This window comes from Orbicella franksi, chromosome 2, assembly GCF_964199315.1.
Source record: "Orbicella franksi chromosome 2, jaOrbFran1.1, whole genome shotgun sequence".
Taxonomy (NCBI): domain Eukaryota; kingdom Metazoa; phylum Cnidaria; class Anthozoa; order Scleractinia; family Merulinidae; genus Orbicella; species Orbicella franksi.
In genome coordinates, this window is record NC_138146.1 from 33,520,124 (window position 1) to 33,539,595 (window position 19,472).

General features: G+C 38.8%; 3 protein-coding genes across 3 annotated transcripts in view; 1 reads left to right on the forward strand and 2 right to left on the reverse strand.

Annotated features, from left to right (window-relative positions):
- LOC145469761 (uncharacterized) overlaps positions 1-1,916 on the reverse strand; it is a 2,439-nt gene extending 523 nt beyond the window's left edge. The window contains exons 1-3 of the mRNA XM_081453565.1: positions 1,278-1,916; positions 581-702; positions 1-49 (exon numbers count right to left, since the gene is read on the reverse strand). The exon at positions 1-49 is cut by the window's left edge and continues 523 nt beyond it. Of these exons, the coding sequence (XP_081309691.1) occupies positions 1-49; positions 581-702; positions 1,278-1,916 (810 nt within the window). The remainder of the gene's footprint in view (positions 50-580; positions 703-1,277) is intronic.
- Positions 1,917-2,840: 924 nt separating this feature from the next.
- Positions 2,841-6,998, reverse strand: LOC145473475 (protein DBF4 homolog A-like). The gene is made up of 6 exons (XM_081455028.1): positions 6,800-6,998; positions 6,635-6,700; positions 4,931-4,956; positions 4,423-4,501; positions 3,995-4,057; positions 2,841-3,630 (listed from the first exon to the last, which is right to left on the reverse strand). Exons 1-6 carry the CDS (start codon positions 6,996-6,998, stop codon positions 2,861-2,863), a joined length of 1,203 nt encoding a protein of 400 aa, XP_081311154.1. The 3' UTR covers positions 2,841-2,860.
- Positions 6,999-7,454: 456 nt separating this feature from the next.
- On the forward strand, positions 7,455-15,651 carry LOC145473491 (uncharacterized). Its single transcript, XM_081455029.1, has 10 exons — positions 7,455-7,622; positions 8,440-9,019; positions 9,778-10,172; positions 10,929-11,036; positions 11,396-11,611; positions 12,222-12,392; positions 12,754-12,978; positions 14,032-14,236; positions 14,778-14,990; positions 15,303-15,651. Exons 1-10 carry the CDS (start codon positions 7,455-7,457, stop codon positions 15,434-15,436), a joined length of 2,415 nt encoding a protein of 804 aa, XP_081311155.1. The 3' UTR covers positions 15,437-15,651.
- The last annotated feature ends 3,821 nt before the right edge of the window (positions 15,652-19,472 follow it).

Sequence of the window (19,472 nt, forward strand, 5' to 3'; positions counted from 1 at the left end):
GTGTTTCCTGGCCTTATACCGATGAAGGTAATAAACCCTCCTCTCTCTCCTGTGAAAATATAATAACATATTAATTTTTATTTTTTTCATGAGAGGTTGGCAAGTTAAAGAAGCTTAGAATTCTGACCACTGCAAGCAGCACAATTTCTAAAGACAAGTCAGTCCACTCACACTGAATTCATTCATACTAAATGGACTTACAACACACTGGACCAAAAAATAGAATTTTAATGAATTCCTATGTCATATTTTCATAAAAAAAAAACTGCAACCAAAGATCTTAATTTTTGAACCCTTGAAGGTACATGAAGCGAGCCCCAACATTAATAAGCACAAAATGCAGCTAACTTCAGAGTAACAATTAGGGTCATTACTTTTGCAATTTTATGGTATGCTGAGATCACTAGTGAACAAAAGGCAGTTGGTGGATTATTGTACTAAATGTCAACTTTGGGTAGATTTACATGTACAGTAGCTTCATGTGTTTAATTCCAGTGCTCAACTCAATTACACAGTTACATGTACAGTGTATGAAAAACACAATCATGTCAATCATGTAATAAAGGAATTCGCCACTAACCAGACCAGGTCCATGTGTTCAGTCAATAGCCTGTCTATTTCTTGTCTGGCCTTCTTGTCCACGGTTTTTTCCTTTGCCTCCTTGTACCTCGTGCAATCAGTGCATTTAGTGAACCAATTTTCCTGTTAAAATATAAACAGTTCAGCCTATCATAATTAAAATGCATTGTGTTGTAGTTTAAAATAATTTCCACTCAAGTAAAATAATTATTCTACATGTAAATCAGGGACAACTGACAGGTCTGCTTAGTTTATAATTATTGTTTATAATAACTGCCATATGTAGATTGCCTTAGTGAAAAAAACACGGGTATAGTGAGCATTTGAAGTGAAGATACCTTGGTCAAGGAACTGAAATCTTCAATTGATACAGGTCATAACACCTGCCAGTAGGCACAATAATCAAACTTGTACAATTAATTTGCAATCTGGAATTTGATGTGTTTATTGATCCTTGGGAATGGACCTTTTGTCCCCTTATTGGTGCCTGTCTTTAGTTTTCTCTCATCCTCAAGTCAATGTTAAAACAGTTCAGGTTGCCAATGAATCTTAGTGGGTGAACTGACACTGTCAAACTGAACATTGCATGGAGGAGAGGGGGAAAATGTTCTTGGTGTGTCAACTGTTAGGTGTTAACTTGTGTACACGTATGATCTATATGTACATTATACACCACTCTACCAAACCAACATCCTTACCTTTGGTATGACAACATGTGGAAAGTGGTCATGAAAGATTGAGTAGAACTGTGACAATCCAATAGAGGGAGTATTGAAAGACTTATTCTCTTCACACAACCGTCGATAAATGCTCAATCGCGTGAAACACGAAGGCAAATGAATAGTCTTATTGTCTGGCTGGTACTGTCCAACACAGGAGATGAAGAACTGTAACCATGCAATGCAATCTGTGGTTCTCTGTGATGGTTTCTTGTTACCTTTGTTTCCATGCTCCACTTCAACTGCACCCTCCTTGAATTTGTTAAATAGCCTCCTAAACCATTCCTTATTGATACTATGAATCAACAGCCACACTTCTCTACACACCGATTTTCCTTTCACCATAAATTCTGTCACGTAATCTCCTGAATAATCAACCTGACTGTGGTCAGACAGATATGAGAGCACATAGTTGCGTCGCTGTGTCTGATCCATGTTGCGGAAGTGCAATTCAGTAGCATTTACATCTTCTACTGAGAGTTTCCTCATACACTTTTTTTCACAGCAAGGCATAGCCAACAACCACAGTATACACTCATCATCCCGCACTACAGTGTACAGGAAATTGGATTTTGACATTGGGAATAATGGAAAAGAAACAATTATTATGAGTTGCATTTAAACAGGGAAAATGAAACGAATGACCCAATCCATGCACCATCCCCCAGCAAACATTAATTTGTTATAACTATACCTAGAAGCTTATTAAGTACTGTGTGACTTGAAGCGCTGCACACAACAGAGATATTCAGTGTATCATCAGGAAAAATCAATTTGATTCCAGTAAAATAAATCACAAGGTGTCATAATCATTGTATTGTGTACTTCACTTTGTGGTGTGATTTCCTTCCAGTGTGATCTCAATTATCAAATATCAAATGAAAGTGTCACCAAAGAATAACTGCAGAAGTACAGGTTTAATGACTCTCACTGTATTCAACATCAAAAAGATGTCAAACAACATACATGTATTTTGCTGAAAAGGTGACAAAATTAAATAAATGTGTTTTACATACTCTACATCTATAGGAGTATTTCAAATCTAAAAACTAAAATTTATGTATATGATGTGGTTAAAATTTTTCTTTGGTTTAAAATTTTTCAAATCAGTATAACTTTTTGTTTCTCTTGAGAATGATCTCTTTCTGATTTGAATTAAAAGAAAATAAAATTTTAACTAGTTTAAAAAATTCTATACCAAAGAAGAATTTGCATGAACCACCACATTTACTGGCCTGCTTATATGATGTAATAACAAATATTTGTTTACGATTTGTTTCCCAATAACCAACACTTTCAATCAATTTACAAAAATGCCATTTTATGAATATTGAGAGAACATATTAGCACAGTTGCTTTTCTCTACAGATTTCAGTATCTACTTAAATTTTCGATGTTAAAAACTTGAAATATTACAAAGAATGTATGAGCTCATTCTTGCAACACTTTTGCCATGTAGTAATTTCGCATGTTCTTGATGGCTGAGATATTGTTAAGCATAACAGGTAGAGAGACTAAACACCACTCATGGCACTCCCACTCTATACACACCCCAGTCTGAACTACTCATCATCACATGACCTTACTGAATTTTTCTCTTTAACACTTTTTTCAAAATCTTTCAAGCTAACACCTCGCTTAATTAAAGCATCCACACCAGCATAGCGGTCATTATCCATTGCTGCATGTTTGTGTTCAGCAGTATCTAAATGGCTCTGCAGTTCTGCATACTTCTCACCACATAACTCACAAAAATATTGCTTATTTTGTTGATCTCTCTTTATACTAATTAAATCCTTATTAGCTGCTGAGTTCTGTTTGTACCATGTATCAAAAGGAGAACAAGACATTGGAACTGTGATGTCCATAAAAGGAAAACTTTTAAATTCAACAAATTCTGGCCTATATTTTCTACTTTGATCTTCGACTTTAATAAAGGGTGCCTGAAGTTTCTTTACATTATACCTTATACTCTTATCCTGTTGGTGAAAATCTGTCTTACAGGGATAGAGAATCTCTTTGTAATCAATTATTGGAATCGACCATTTTGCAGCAAACGATTCAACTGAAAATGAGCCACTTTTCTTGTTGGCTTTATCCACCATTTGCTGGGATCTTGTGAACTTGGGTTTGGGTAATTTTAAGTCTGTAGTCTTTCTTAATAATGTCTTATCAATAATAATAGCATCCACCTTTTTATCAAGGAAGTTAAAGATATGGCCTCCGTGAAATTTGATAAATTCCCTTATCTGACGAGTACTTTGTGTAGAACTGTTTAAAAACAGGAAAACTCCTTTTCCTAACAATTCAAAAGGCCGACAGATTTCCAAATCTGTGGATTAAAATATTTTATTATGATTAGTTCTTAGCTAGTACATGCTGCTTCTTGTTTCCAGACAGATTACAAGTACATGTACAGTCTCATGCCAAAAGCACTTTGATTTTTGTGGCCAGTTCATCACAGTGACAGTAATGTTTCTTTTCCAAGTCGTCAAGATTTCCTATATAATTGTGCTACTTTAATAACATCATGATGATCAATGGCAAATACCGGACAAGATTCTCAAAAAAAAAAAATTAGTGTTAAAGATGATTCTAATTTAGTGCTACCTCAGGAATGCATAAGAGCTATATGTTTTTAGAACTCATCTTCATAAACTACTAGACACTTCTTTATTATTCTGTAGACAACTTACCATTTTTACAGCTTGATTTCTGAGATGTTTCGGGTTTTTGCTCTCTTCCCACATTCTCTGTAACTTATAAAGAAAACATGTCATTAACTAATTCATCAAATAAACTCCGTAACAATGACCGTAAAAATTTAATTATCACCGCAGTGTTAAATGAAATAAAACACTAAAACAGCTACGATACTGTTTAAATTGCAGTTATTCAGCTATTGGCAAGAATTATTTTCCGATTACCCTTTGCTTTCCAAAAGGTTGACAATGCACAACAGTCCTTAATTATTCTTCTTTTTTCTTCTCTCTTTGTTCAATACTCAGTATCATGCTTAAATGAAAACGCGTATAGTCAGTTTATTACACACTGTCGCATACACTATACAGTGTACTTTTAGATAGGCTACATCGTCTATATATTTCTTTCTGCGATTACTTACTGATAGTATTCAAGCTGATTGATTCCAGAGATGAGTCAGGTTCAAGCTCTGATTCCAGATTGCCTGCAAGTAAATCAAACTAATAATTCTATCAAGACTTTATCAAGACTCAATCTCGATCTCTCGATAAACAGAACGCAACCTGGTCAGCGGTTTGTTGCGCCGGCTTCTCGTCCGTAGAGCCCGCGATCCTTCTGGTCTTCGCCAGGGATGAACGAGCATTGAATCGAAGTAGTGAGATAAGCAGTGAAAGAAACGATATCCAGCCTGCGTAGCAAGCGTTTCTGTGGGGTTCGGGAGCAAAGAATTACAGCGCGAAAAATGGAACGAGTAAAAGAGGGGGGAGGGGGAGGGGAAGGAAGGAAGGAAACGTTTCCTTCCTTCCCCTCTCCCACCCTCCTCTTTCTTTTTTTTTTGGTTCACGCCCCATTTTCCGCGCAGACAAAACACCGAGAATCCCCTTCCTCGGTCTTTCTTTGCTTCCAAACTCCCCGGAAACGCTTGCTACGCAGGCTAAACGATATCCTGCGTAGTCTAACGAAACAACTGAAACATTCACAATGATTTAGGAGGGTTTTTTTTTCTGAGGATCAATGAGTATTAGACCCCAATACTCTAGCCTTTACCAAACTCCCCTTACTAGTAGTCTTTAATTATGCAAATATTGAGGGCTATTACTAAGAAAATATCGCGAATAAGGCCCGGTTCAAGTGCAGAACCTAATACCAATTTGGGTCGACCAAATAATGAAGTTCGGCAGTTGATTCAATCGTCGAACCTAATTTAGTCGAACTTAATTGCAAAAGTATAAAAAGAGACAATATTGCAAATGGCGATAATTGCTGAGCAAAATGGCGGAAAAAATGTGGGAAAGACACATTTTGGAAAAAAAGAGATTGCTTTTCTTGCAAGTGCGATCAAGGAGGGTAGAACAAGTCCAAGAAAGCGGAGAAAAAGGCGACACCAGACGCAGTTGGCATTTAAAACAAGCGAAGAAGGTTTTTGAATTTGGTTTGCCTTCTATTATTGGTCATTCCCAAAGGAACATCACAGTTCAGTCCTCGTCCAGTTCGTTCCTGTCGTCGGTTTCTGAAGATTTATTTAAGCTTATTTTGTCATTTTCTCTCAAAAGTACGCCACCGAACTGCCTACTCTCCAATCCGTTACACTCTCGTCGTTTTCAAATACGGAACACCGTACAAAAGTGGTTTATCCACATAAAGCGCAAGTGTATTTCGTGCTCTCGAAGCAAGAGGTACACATATCTTCCTGATTTTCCCGCCCTTTTGTTCCAAAAGATCAAAACAAGCTGTGTATGTAATTTATGTAATGTATTTGTAATATATGCCTTAGGTTCGGTACATGAAAAGTTTACGTTTGAATCGGAGCCGCTCCGTAGTCGAATTGACCGACTGGCCATGGCGAACTTAATTCTCGGGTCTACCTAAATAACATTCGTCGAAGTTATTGATCAGTCAAACGGCGATCTCGTCAAATACTTAATTGGGGCTATTAGGTTCGGCTCATGAAAAGTTCGACGCTTGAATCGGGTCTAAGTTGTGCTGTGAAAACGATTTAAACAGCGGTTACTCCCTTAAACCACCTCTCCTGAGACACCGACTGAATATAAAGAAAAGTTTTTATGGCTATGGAAGAGACGTGACTTGGCCAAGAAGCGCTCCTGGCGTAATGACGCCTGACGGGGATTTTCCGAGTGACAGCGTGTCAGTTTGGCAACCGGCGGAGAGTAAAGAAACCGCCAAAGAGTAAAGAAACCGCCAAAGACTACCCGCCTGGCTTTCTACTATCCGCCTTGCTTTTTACGGAGCCACCATCGTGACGGAAACAGACCGAAACGTGTTTTTGTCTAACCGTTCGTACATCGTATGAACCTGTATAGTCTCTCAACTTCGATTGTAAGATGATTGTGACTCGAGTGAAAAAAAAAACCCCCTCCATCAGGAAATCACTGAAGGGTGCTTTTTCAGTTGGGTCAAACTACAGAATACAGGTCTACTTATTTCCATTTCATCAACTAACAAAATCCTCTCTTGTGATATCACTCTTTCTTCAAAGCCTTCCGACAAAATGAACCCCTAATACATCTTTTATAAAATTTTTCCAGCTTCAAAAAATGCAACTGGTATTTCTGTCAGCTTGAGGATATGATAATGATCTATCGATCGTTCAGAAAAGATGGATCAAAGCTTACCTTGATTTTCAGAACTTTGATCAAAAACTTCAAACATGGACGTATGACTGTTACTGGCCTCTTTTACTGAAAAAAAAAAACCAAAACATTATTTCTTTTACAGACTGTGGTAGCTATAAAAGACGAGTTAAAGCCAAGAAGCTAATCATATAGAACAAAACTCACCAGAACTCGTATCCATGTCAAATACTTCAATTTCGTCCTCCGGATCTAAAGAGATCTCGGGTTCGAATAGAATACTGGGTCGAGAATTCTTGATGGGAGTGCTATGAAGCAAATAATCGCCCAAGCTTGAGCACGGAGTATCGGAACTATCGTCAAATACTTCAACAGAGAGATCGTGACTGCTTGGGTCAGTGTCCATCTTTGACAAGAACCTGATTGCTGTGATTGGAATCAGGGGCTCTCAGTATCTGTTAAAACATGTGAAACGCATTGTGTTTCTGTTCAATTATTCCCAAGAGAGCAATGGTGCGAAATTTGAAAACCGGCCTCTCACGTGTGCATACTGAATCAGCGTAATCTAAAAACAGATTAGTTAAACAGACTAAAAATGATACACTTTCTACAGCAAGACAAATTCAGTGGAAATAGAGATTGTGGAAGAATAGTTCAGGATCACGCAGTGTGTATCATCAAAACATCAAATCGAACAACAATGAAGTCTTTGTTAGTATGGTGTTTCCGGGGTGTGACTGGTACCGTGTGACTATCACACCACCTGGGGAAGCGATAGATTCCACGTTCTACCAACGCCGTGCACCAACGATAGCTGTTAGTCGCGAACAGATCATCTGCCTCTAAACAAAGTACTTTCACAATGAAGACATCCGAGAAAGAGAAACTTTGGAGTGTTTCGATTCAGGACGGCCGAGCAAAAGTTTTCAGGAACAACATTCCTCTGAAGAGTAATCACAATGGCCAGGAATACGGTTTCTTGTTAGGAGTGACAGTCAAAGTACAGTCCGCGGGCAATAAGTTGATCCAGGTCAGAAACAACCTTAGATGTATTTTTAAATCTTATTTTGAAGTAATGAGCTTACATGATTTAGAACGTCTGTTTAGCTCTTTACTGTGCCTTATATGTAAGTTTACGTCTTAATCTTTAGCGTGAACGCGGCGCCTCTTCGGCTGAAACGCAGAGCTATTTTATAATAACTGACCAAAAAAAGCTATAGGCTCGATTACAGACCCACCCTGGTCCCAGAGGTTTTTCTTGATATTTCTCTTTTCTTGATTTTTCTCCGCACGAGAGAGCTGTGACAGAGCCGCGAAGCGCGAAACCTCTGGGACCAGGGTATTACAACCCGGACAGGAGAGAGCGGCGTAAATCGAGCCTAGTGAAGCTATGTGTTACTATTTGGAATAGACCCTTCATCTCCGTGTTTCTAGCAGCAAATTAGCTGGAAGTCAAACGCGGAAAAAATAAGGTAAATGAGTAGGTTAATTGTGTTCATTCCGTTTTTTTTTCTTTTTTAGGATGTCACGCAACGCTGGGGGAGCGTTGCGCGAAATCCGCAAAAACGGCTGCGGAGGAGACTAGATCAAAAACCGAGATAACCATCACCAACCTCGTTCCCAGTGTCTCCTGTGGGAGAGAAACATGAGAGACCCTGGGAATGAGGTGATACTGCAGACTAATAGTCCCTCTTTCGCTAAGTCGTGCGTGACGCGAAAGAAAACTGCGACAACAAAAAAAATTGTCGCGCGAACCGTGCGTCTCACCCCAGGATAAAGATATTTGTGTTGTTGTATAAATAGCGATTGTAGTGGTTTGTCATTCATTTATCCTTTGAATTTAATAGTTGGAGTTCGAAAGTCAAAAGGAATCAGGAACCAGTAGCCTAAAAATTGCATTGTTCAAGGCGAAATACTTCAATAAGTTCACGTCAAGTCCCCCGTTCGACAAGTGCTCCTCCAAAGACGTCAACAAATTGGCCGAACAGCTAGCGCATGCCCTTGACTCGCTGGACTCCAGCCCTCGATCGGTAGGTGTTGCAGGGGCGCCCACAAGTGCACGAACGAAACGGAACACTGACGCTCCACTTGCTCCACTAAGAAGTGATACTCCACAAGATGTCGATGACGCTATTACATGCACACGTTCACCCACAGAACGAATTACTGACTCCCCAAAAGATGTTGATGCTCTGAGCACGCCAAGGGAACGAAGCACTCCACGACATGTTGCTGATACAATTGCTGGTGGTGAAATCTCCGAAAGCACAGCAGGACCAAGTCAAGCTAATGAAACCCCTGTTTCCACTAAACAACCGCTTAAGCGAAAAACGCGGCTTGTATTTTCACTCGAGGACCAAAATCAGGCGAAGAAACCCAAGAAAGAGGACGAGTTGCGGCGAGCATGTAATGAGTGTCTTGTTAGTGGTAAGTGAATCGAAAACTTTGATGACATTCATACAAATTTTCTTTGACGGCTGTATTTCAGACTTTGTGACGAACTTGGTGATTTTTCACCTAAGTTAAGCTTACTTTTTTTTTCTGGAATTCAAAATATAAGCTTATCTACGCTTGAATAAAGTCGACTTACTTACTAAAGTTTATACGTCGAATTTAATTCAGACGAATTTAAATCCTTCGTCTGTGAGACGTCGACATTAGAGCTCCGATTTAGGGTAACCCGAAAACACTGATCCACGGTCCGCGGACTACCTATGGAGCGGTCCACAGAGGTAGAGGTGGTCCGTAGAGGGGGTCCGTAGGGGTAGTCCATGGACCGGTCCATAGGGTAGTCCATAGACCGGGGCTCAGTGTTTTGGAGTTACCCTCAGATTTAGATGACAAATTAAATTCAGACGACTTCAACTCAGCATTCACACGAATTGAAAATTTTAAAACAGAGAGCCAGTGTGCTGACACAGCCATTGAACAGCGCAAAAGAAACATGGTGCGCTTCAGGAATGGGATTTTTTTAAACGATTAATATGGAATTCGAAAGATTAAAGAGGCAACAACTTCTTCATCAAATGATATTGCTAGCTGTGATCATGAATCAATTATTGTTGTGAGTTTTGATTATTCTCTGTTTCTTGCTACAATCTTGTAAAGCCATCACTATCTTTGAATGTCACTATACTTTGAACGGATATGTCGTTAATCTTAAGTTTGTTTTGCCTTTCATGAAGCCACGGCCCACTTCATTCCAATTGGCAATATAGAATTACCAACAAAAGCAAGGCAGTTCAGAAGGGTTAATGAAGAGTTTGTCAGCAGCCTGGAAGCTGAAATGGGACGAAATCCTGCTGGAAGCTATGGGGCCCTTTTTGTGGTGGCCAAGGAAATAACGAATAAAGACGAGTGGAAATTAAAGGACAAGGACTCCTACACTTACGAGGTCCTTGGAGGAACACATCTTTCTTTGGCCACAAAACGCATGCATGAAAAGCAGCCCAACAACCCACACTTCGCTGGGAGAATGTGCAGAATTTATGTTGGCCTGAGTGCTGAACAAGCTGTATACCTTGGAGGTATGCATCAACAGTCCTCAATGTTTCAACATGAAATTACATACAGAGAGGAGGTGAGACCAATTTTGATGTCAAAGCTCTCTTACTCCAACACACTTTTACAGTTGTGAGTGTATCTACATGTACAATCTGACTGGCTGTATATTGTATGGCATGATATAAAATAGTTGTGCAACACTTTCTCTTGATATACCAGGGAATGTCCCACTTGTCGCTTGTATTTTCTTAGTATACAGGCTTGCCTTGAGGCTCATGTGTGTACCCAAAAAAATACAAGTGGCTCATGCAGTATCCCATGATGTACCTCTCAAAAACGTTGCATAACTAGCATGTGTCCGTTAAGGCTGTAATTCAATTTTCAAGATGCTGATGACACAAGGAAAGTACATGTAACCAACTGCTTTTTATTATCACCTCCCCTGGTTATTGTCTTTAGGCTATCGTCAAACTGTTGAGTTGGAAAATATTCTCACTGCAGCAGCTGCTGGTGATAGGCATTTAGGGCAATTGACTATGGCAACAACAAAAAAAAATATCATTTACAGTTTCGGTTTAATTAATATTTATGCATATGCATATTATATATGTATGGGCATGCACACAGAAAGATTGTTGTAAACTTGAACTTACAGTTGGGTTCACATCAGCTACCTGAAGCAAAAGTAACATGGCATGCAGGTTTGCTGTACATTTTTGCAGCTATACAGATGCAGTGGAAACTTCTACCACATGAGTGGGTAGGTTTTGTGGTAGTTGCTAGTACATTTGGTAAAAGCATCAATTGAGATAATGTTTTTCATTTTATACAGGTTGAACGATGTCGAATGCACTTGTTTGGATGTCCAGATGTTTCTGGTGATCCGCCAGAGCCAACGGCATCATGGAGGGATGACTGTTCTTGTGTATTGCATAAAGAGGTATCTTACAGTCTAAAAACTTGCAGTGCTCCACTTGTTGTAGAGAAATAACTTGCAAGCAGTTTCAATTTATTATTAGATTCAAACTTAAGGAATTTAGAGGAAGGTACAATGTCACAGTCCTTTGGAAATTGGCGGTAAGGTGATTACTGCATGATGAAAACTCACTGGACATTATTTTGTCTTTCTCTACATGCAGCACAGACACAGTGAAATACAACACATGCATACACAAGTGCTAAACACAATAATCATGTAGAATTCAAAATTATTGTAATATTTTCATTAATAATTTAGTTATTTTTACCCTTTTTAACACCTTGATTTATTTGCTATTGTTATTGATATTTTCATTACAGAAGAAAGGACTCAGTGAAGTGTTTGCAATGGCAAGGGTAGCGAAGGATGTTTGGGAGGAATTTCAGGAAGTTAATTCTTTGTATGAGAAAGGGAGTCTCAAAGATCAAAAAGTCAGTGCAGGAGAAGTCATGCGGGGATTTGTGAGCCTAAAACAATGGCACATGAAGCCGCTCTGTAGCCTAAGGGATGAGCAAAAGCTCTATTTGTTAAGAAAGGTGAAGTAACTAACATTCTTTGAATGCTATAATTGACAATTACAATCAGCAGAAAGGTAACTAAAGTTTAGAGCATAATTATAATATTGTTATGTTGCTGGTATGACAGTATATAATGCAAGACTTACCTGCCCCCATCTTCTGAAGTTTATGTTCTTAGAATCTGTGACACACAATACCAAGTAAACAAAGTTTTGTCAATACGAAACCTCCACTGTTGCTCATCTCTGCTTTATATGACACTATGGGCTTTAGATCTCTTCAATTAAGTTTCACTGTCTTGTTTTGTTAATCAGACTCATTTTAAACCACAAAATACTCTCTATTGATAGCGGCAGTTTCTGCAAACCAACACTGCAAGCTTTCCTCCCCGTTAACTTGAACCAGGAGTGGCCTTTTTTGTCTGTGGTATATATAATTTAATCACCTGAATAGTAGCAGGTAATACATCTTGTGCTGGAGGTGGCAGCATCCCTTGCTCAATGTTAAGGCAAATACCACATTCTGTAGTACATTGATATTGTAAATAAAACATTTTATTCATTTTAGTCATCTAGAATTGAAAGCTTAAGCAATTGAAGTTTCTGTAACTCGGTGCCTTATCTTTCAGATAAAAGGGAAGGAAATCAGTCTGAAAGAGCTCAAGCAGGAGGCCAACGAAGTCAGAGCACTTTCGCAAGTGCAGGGGGCAATTGTGAATTTTTTTCAATTGAAGAGCTGGGAAGAGGCCAGAACAAAATTTGGTGACAGTGTTTGTTCAGAGAGGCTTCTACGGTTTAAGGTAAAGCTCATGTTGCATCATTTTAAATTTAAAACAAAATAATAGTTTTTGTTTTTCACCTCAGTGTCTCATGAAGTGGAGGATAGTAACCTTGCTGCTTCTCCACTCAGGAAAATATCCTCCACTATCCACCTCCACTTCAGTGAATAATTGTTAATTATTACCCTGAAAAAATTACTCTATTCTGATTAGCTGAGACTGGGCAGATTTATGAAATGTTATTACGCACTCAATTGCAACTTGATGGATGCAGAAGTTCTGAATAAAGCCAGCAAAGTACCCTAAAATATCCTTAGTTTTTTCAGTCTAATACTTGTTTGCAGCATACAATCGAAGACTTGAAAGGCTATTGTTTTTATAGGGTGACTTTGAAAAGTTACATGACTTCAAGATGTTTCTGAAACATCTTCAAAACAAAACAGAACACACTAGAGAAGGGCAAGTCGATGGCACAGTCATCACTGGATCTGATGGTGTTACCAAAGGCCATGTTGTCTTTTCAAGGTATGCAGATATGGAAGCATCATCTTCCTGCCTTGACAATGGAGCATTCTTGTCAATTGGGCATGCTGGATACAATTCAGAGGTCAGTGGATAAAGCATAACTGTTACAATTCAATTACTGTTACAGTATCAATACACATAACTTACCTGTAATAACAGTAATGATAGTGATAATAGTAATCAGCAAGACTTCAGATTTTCTGGCAAGTACATGGCTGTGATGATGATGATGATGATGATGATGATGATAATGATAATGGTCAGTGGGGTAGGACAGGCTGGTGCCTTAGCCTACTTCGGGAAGATGGACGTTCCTGCCCACCATAGTCTGGGGGGACTACTACATTGGCAAGATCCCAGGCAATATTAGAATAACAGAGCTTCAGAAGACCACCTCCTTGGAACTGCTCACATACTTAGGAGGACTCTATCCATCAAGTAATCCAGCAGACTTATGACTGCCCTAGGCTCCCTGATTGAACTCTGCACCTTAAGTTAAAAGCGGCAAGACTTGAAGGACTTATAGTAATAATAACAAAAACAACAACAACAATAATAATAATAATAATAATAATAATATTAATAATAATAATAATAATAATACAGCACTAACATGCACTATGAATGGTCAGGATGGAAAGGTATGTGATACTGGCTCATGTGATCAAATTGTGTGAGGCAACTTACTGCTGCTAATTTTGTTGTTGTTGTTGTTTTTTCTTTTGTTTGGGGGGGGGGTTATTTATTGCTCAACACAGATAATGCTATAGGCATTAAGGTATGTGGAATGGTAGCAGCCAACTCATCTACATGTATGAATGTGGTACAATGCTAATAAAAGTGTGATTGGAAGGCAAACTACAATGTAGTCAGTGTACATGTATACTAAACCTTAGTTTTCATTAGATCCTGGTTACCTGCACCTCTGCTGGTTTTTGGAGCTACTGTAGGAACATTGTTTCTTTTAGTGTGCTGGTGTATTTGTTCTATTGTTCTCCCAACCAATGTCAGACATATACCTTTGTCCAGTCAAGAGTATATGTACAGTATACATGTATCTCTTCTAAGCCTTCATATTCATTGTTCCTTAATGCTTTGTGTCTTCATTAATTATTTCTGACTTTCTTTCGACTAGGATGTAGTTCAAGAAGTTGGGGACATTGTCAACATGGTCATAAGCATAAATTTTAAGCGGCTGATGACCATATTCAATGTCATCATAATATGTCCTGTCAGAGCATCTAACCTTGTAGCAGAAGCTCTGACAACTTCTGGAGCTGCCAAGACTCAGCAAGGCTTCATAGTTGATACAAACATGAAGGGAGAGTCAAGAGCAAAAGGTAAGTGAATTATGAAGCAATTATTGAAAAAAGATTCATCTTAAACTCACTTTTACTCGTCAAAGGGAGACCCCTTAGGAGTTAAAGTGTTATAAAACTATCTCCCTTCACCCTTTCCCTCCTAAGAGCAACATAACAGATTTTACTCTGGCTTATGCCAGACGCTTTTACTCATCAATGGGAAACTCCATAGGGGTTAAAGGGTTAAAGTTGCCAGGTGCCATACTGTAACTGGTTCAGTGAAAGATACTCACCAGCAGCAATTTTTGCTTTTGAGACTGATAGTTGATTTCCAAATGTGACATTTAGTGCAGTAACAAAAAAATAGCGTCATTTTCATTGATGCTAAACAAAATTTCGCACTCCATTAGCTCAGTCATTCAGTTTTATTTTTGGCTCATTTATTTCCATATTTTCAATTATCTTGATTCTCAATTATCTGGACTATTCAGCCCAGTCTCTACAAGTCCATATAATATATGTTTGACTGTATATTAGAAAATGAGCTTACATTGTATTGATGCATAAATTTGCATTTCAGACCTTGTCATGACTGAGGTTGTCAGCTCATTTGTTGTGGGGCACTGGGCAGTGGCGAGAAAAATGGTGGACAGACATGTGTCCAAGTGCACAACCAACGTGATTTTAGTGCAGAATAAAGAAGCCGACAAACAGCCAAAGGCAGTGTATGAGCAACTTCTTGCGACATTTTCTGAGGAAGGGGATCTCATCCTTGACATTGGCAGTGGAAATGGTAAAGAATGTTTTTGTTTTATTGTGTGGCAACCACTATACACCCTGAAAATTGTGTATTGACTGCCAATTCTTCGATTTGGCATTAAGCACAGGCAAATACAGAATCTTGTCTCGCAAGAAGGTGGTAACTTACTTTCGAGCGGTACTGTAGTCACAAGAATGTCCTTCAAATTGTACTATTTTGAAAGGAGGCAAAGTATTGGTCCCAAGCATGCGTTATGGAACCCAACAACAACCATGAATTCTTGCATTACTTGATATTTAACTTAAAAGGTAGTAAAATCATTGTTTCTAATTATCTCAATTTCAGGAAATGGATTGCTGGCTGGATTAAGCATGAAAAGGCCATCAGTTTACATTGACCAGTGGATAGATGAAAATGCTCAGTGGCATGTCTTAGAGGATATCAAAGAGCAGTTGCAAGTCAATGATGTTTCCCAGTAACTGTTGCTTTCGCAGTTTGGTTTTATGCTCTGCCCAGTATTCTTTATCTATGAGCAGTTTTTCAAGGGCACCCAAAGAATCATTAATCAGTGAAAAATATGTTCAGACGGCCTTAGCCACTTGAGAATCTGGGTTGACTTCTGTGAAAACAATTAGATTTAAACTTTCTGCTTTCAGAAAGTTTCGTGTAAATAATTATGTTAAGATATGGTGTGAAAAGGAAAACCAAATTAAATATACTTGTAGGAAAGCTTCAGTCATGTGATGTGCTATTTTATTTAACTTTTTGGTGGTCAGATGTATTGATCTTTACACACACTGTAATACTGTAATACTTTTCTTGCTTGAGTTATGGGGAATATACCTTTGTCACACAACGGCCATGTTTAGCCCCAGGAGAATAACAGACCTTGGTTTGAGACGTCTGGCCTCCAATTGACTGTACTGCTGCACTGGAATTATTGTAACAAGCCACCACTGGTTGAACTGATTATGTTCATTCAAGGGATGGGGATATCAAGCATTTTTTTCTGCGGGGTGGGAAATTTTGATTTCTTTTAGACATCATAACCGATAACTATTTTTGATCTGTTAAGTGATGGATGGAAGAGATTATAACTCCTTTTCAATTATAAGTCATAAGACGTTGACGATCTTTTAAGTTATCAGCTATTTCTGTCCTTTCACCTGATAAGGGGAGGGGATCAGAAATTCTGAATACCTTTTAAGAATTATAGGTAGATGACCGTTTTGTTTTGATACGTTATGCACTGGGGGGTCAGAATTTTTGAATCCCTTAAAGTCATGTGGGTTCAGAAATTCTGAATTGTTGTAGAATTATAAATAGAAAGCTCTTGCTATCATGTTAACAGATTTGGTGGGGGAGGGGGATCAGAAATTCTCAATACTTTTGGAACCATGAACAGATACCTGTTTTTGTCCTGTGAGGTGATGGCGATCAGAAATTCTGAATGCATTTAGAATTATAAAAATGACTGTTTTGCTCTGATGGGTTCCGGACTGGGGGGATCAGAATTTTTGAATCTACTGAAAGTCTTGGGGGATCAGAAATTCTGAATCCTTTTAGAATTATAGATAGAGGACCGATTTGTTCTGATTAGTTGTGGGCCGGGGGATCAGAAAATCTGAATCTCTCAAAGAAGGAAAGCGCGATGGGTGCACGATCGTTTTTACATACACCATCTTATTCACGTTAAATTGTACATTTTGGTAAATTTGGAAGTAGTGTCCCTGGCGGACTCAACTGAACACTTTTTTTTCTCCTTCCAATTAGCAAAAACCTCTCGGAAGCAATAACTTTTTCAGCATCAAATACCAGTACTCTTCGGAATTTTTCTAAATTGGAATGCCACATTTTAGTTTGGAAGGCGTTTTCTGTGTTGTACTGCTTTAGTGGAACTACTTATGACATCATCGCTTTCCTCATTTGCATAATACAGAAACGTAAATATCTCTAAAACGAAAGAAAATATTCCAAAAAAGAAAAAAACATTCTTCTTTATTTTTAAAAGCCTTTCAAATAAGCAGCGATTATTTTTCACTTTATATGCACTTGAATACAACATGAAGCTTTCATAAAATTTGCTTCAACGCATCCTTTTAATCTAAAACGACTCGTATGGTTAATTTACTTTTCATTCCTTGGAAACAGCTAACGAAAAATCAACAACCTTGATTAATTCAACCAATAACCACACTCTACTGAATGACATTGGATGAAAATCCGCAATTGCTAAAAAGCAACTAAATAACCGAACAAGTAAATAAAACCAGTGGCGACGCAAGCTATCAGGAGAAGTTGTTAGTGTTGCCTAGCAACAGTAGCCACAAAAATGCAATAAAACGAATTAAAATGTCCAAACATGGTAAATATAAAATATGTATAAAAGAAAAAGTGTATCGTTGAGAAGCATTTAAAAATTTTTCCCCCAAGAAGATGTTTAAAAACGTGGACCGAACGGCTTGACTTCTAAATCGAATAGCGTCACACCAATACTCATCTTCCAACGGTCTACATGAAATGATTTCTTCAAAGTGTAAACTTTTAGATCTCGATTTTCTCCTTGATACCAAACTTGGATTATTGTTTCGTCTGATTCTTGAAGAAATTCAGCTCTGAAACGATGTTTCGACAGGATATTTAGCCCAAATATGGCCACGGAGTTGAGCTTTGTTCGCTTCCAAGAAACCCGATAGAACTAGCCGTGCTCAAGTTTCGAAGGCCAAACCTACCTGTTTACTGGAACTGTTGGTGAATTCAACAATATGAAAACTTGGAAAATGACGTCGACTGAAGTTAGAAATCAACCTGAGTTTCGAGGCAGGTAAGCTATAGTTACAATAAAATCTGCTCGGAGAGGTGGAATTCGACACAGCCTGGAATGTCGCAAATGCTCGTATGTGTGCTGATACAAATGGCCATAACTTTTGAAATACTGAAATCGCACAGTGGTTGTGGCAGATTTTGGCAGATAGGGAGCTACACTTTTCGGCTGTTTGGACTAGAGTTTTCAACAAGGTTCCAAGTTCAGAAAATTAGCTTCTAAATGAAGTTCAATTTCAGCCATCGTTCGACGGCGATTACTAGTGTTCAGTAAAAGACCAATTTGTAGTTAATGGGACAACCGTGAGAATTACGTGTGGATTGCGTGACACGCAGTAACATAGTGTGGGGTTTTACAAGCCAAAGTTCAATTCTGATCATGTGCGTCCATAGTGCAATCTGCAGGCTGAGCCAATCAGGGTAGTTTTTATTTCCCTGTCAATCAACACCCAGTGCATTGAACATAAGCCTGCTCGTGCTCATTCATTCCATCGTTCTAGCAGGCAAACATTATCTTGCCTGTAGTACAATTATTTTCCCACCATCTCCCTCCCTACGTCATAAACATTGCATGCACTATAGTACACACACAATATACTTTACTTCTTATCTAGACTTATGATACATGATGTTACATATAAGATGTACTGAATATAAAATGTTAGGCCCATTCCAAACGCCGCTCCATTCATGTACCGAACCTAAGGCACAGTTCGGACGCCGAACTTTTCATGAGCCGAACTTAATTCGAATTTGGACCGACCCAAATTATCAAAAGCACGCCTGTTGATTCAGACGTGGAACTTAATTCACCAAACTTAATTTAGTTTGAACCAAAACACATCGAAACATCAGCGGTTTTCAGACAAGATGTATGCATTAGGTTCGGCACATGAAAAGTTCGACGTCTGAATCAAAGCCGTTCCAAAGCCGAAATTCCCGGCTGAGCTAGGCGGGAAGAACGGCTGAGCCGTCCCAAATTCAAACAGCCGTTCTCAACTGATTCAGAAGCCGAACTTTTTATGTACTTAATTCAACGCATCAGGTTCGGCTCATGAAAAGTTCGGCGTCTGAACTGGACGTAACTGATGAGTTAAGTACGGCAGAAGAGAGGCTTTTGAATCAGTTTGGTTCGGCAGGTTAGGTTTGGTGCGGCAAACAACATTAAAAGAAAGTGAAGAATGATCATCGCAGTTAATTTTCCAATTTAAGCAATTGGAAAGAAGAAGCCTGAAAAAATCGGGACTTCAACGGGATTCGAACCCGTGACCTCCGCGATACCGGTGCGATGCTCTACCAACTGAGCTATGAAACCACACATTGGGAGCGAGGTCAATTAATTGAGTTCATATCTTCCCGTGAGGAGTGAAATGATGTGAAGTTCATATATGAATTATTTCATGTAAACTTCACATCAAACAACATTAAATTCGGCAGGTTCTGTCGCACTATGCGACGTTGGAGCGGGAGCTGATTCATACGGCGTTCTCCTCATGTGTCGAACCTAATGCATAAATTACTGTAATGTATTTTTCATATAACGCAATCTCGTTCCCAGAGTCTTCGTTCCCCTTGACCAGCGGTCGGAAAACGAGAGCTCTGGGAGCAACCATTTCAAGCATGCGCCATAGATGCAGACTGCGCAGTGAAACCGGATAGGCAGAATCACCAGAATTCGGTTATTTCAAAATG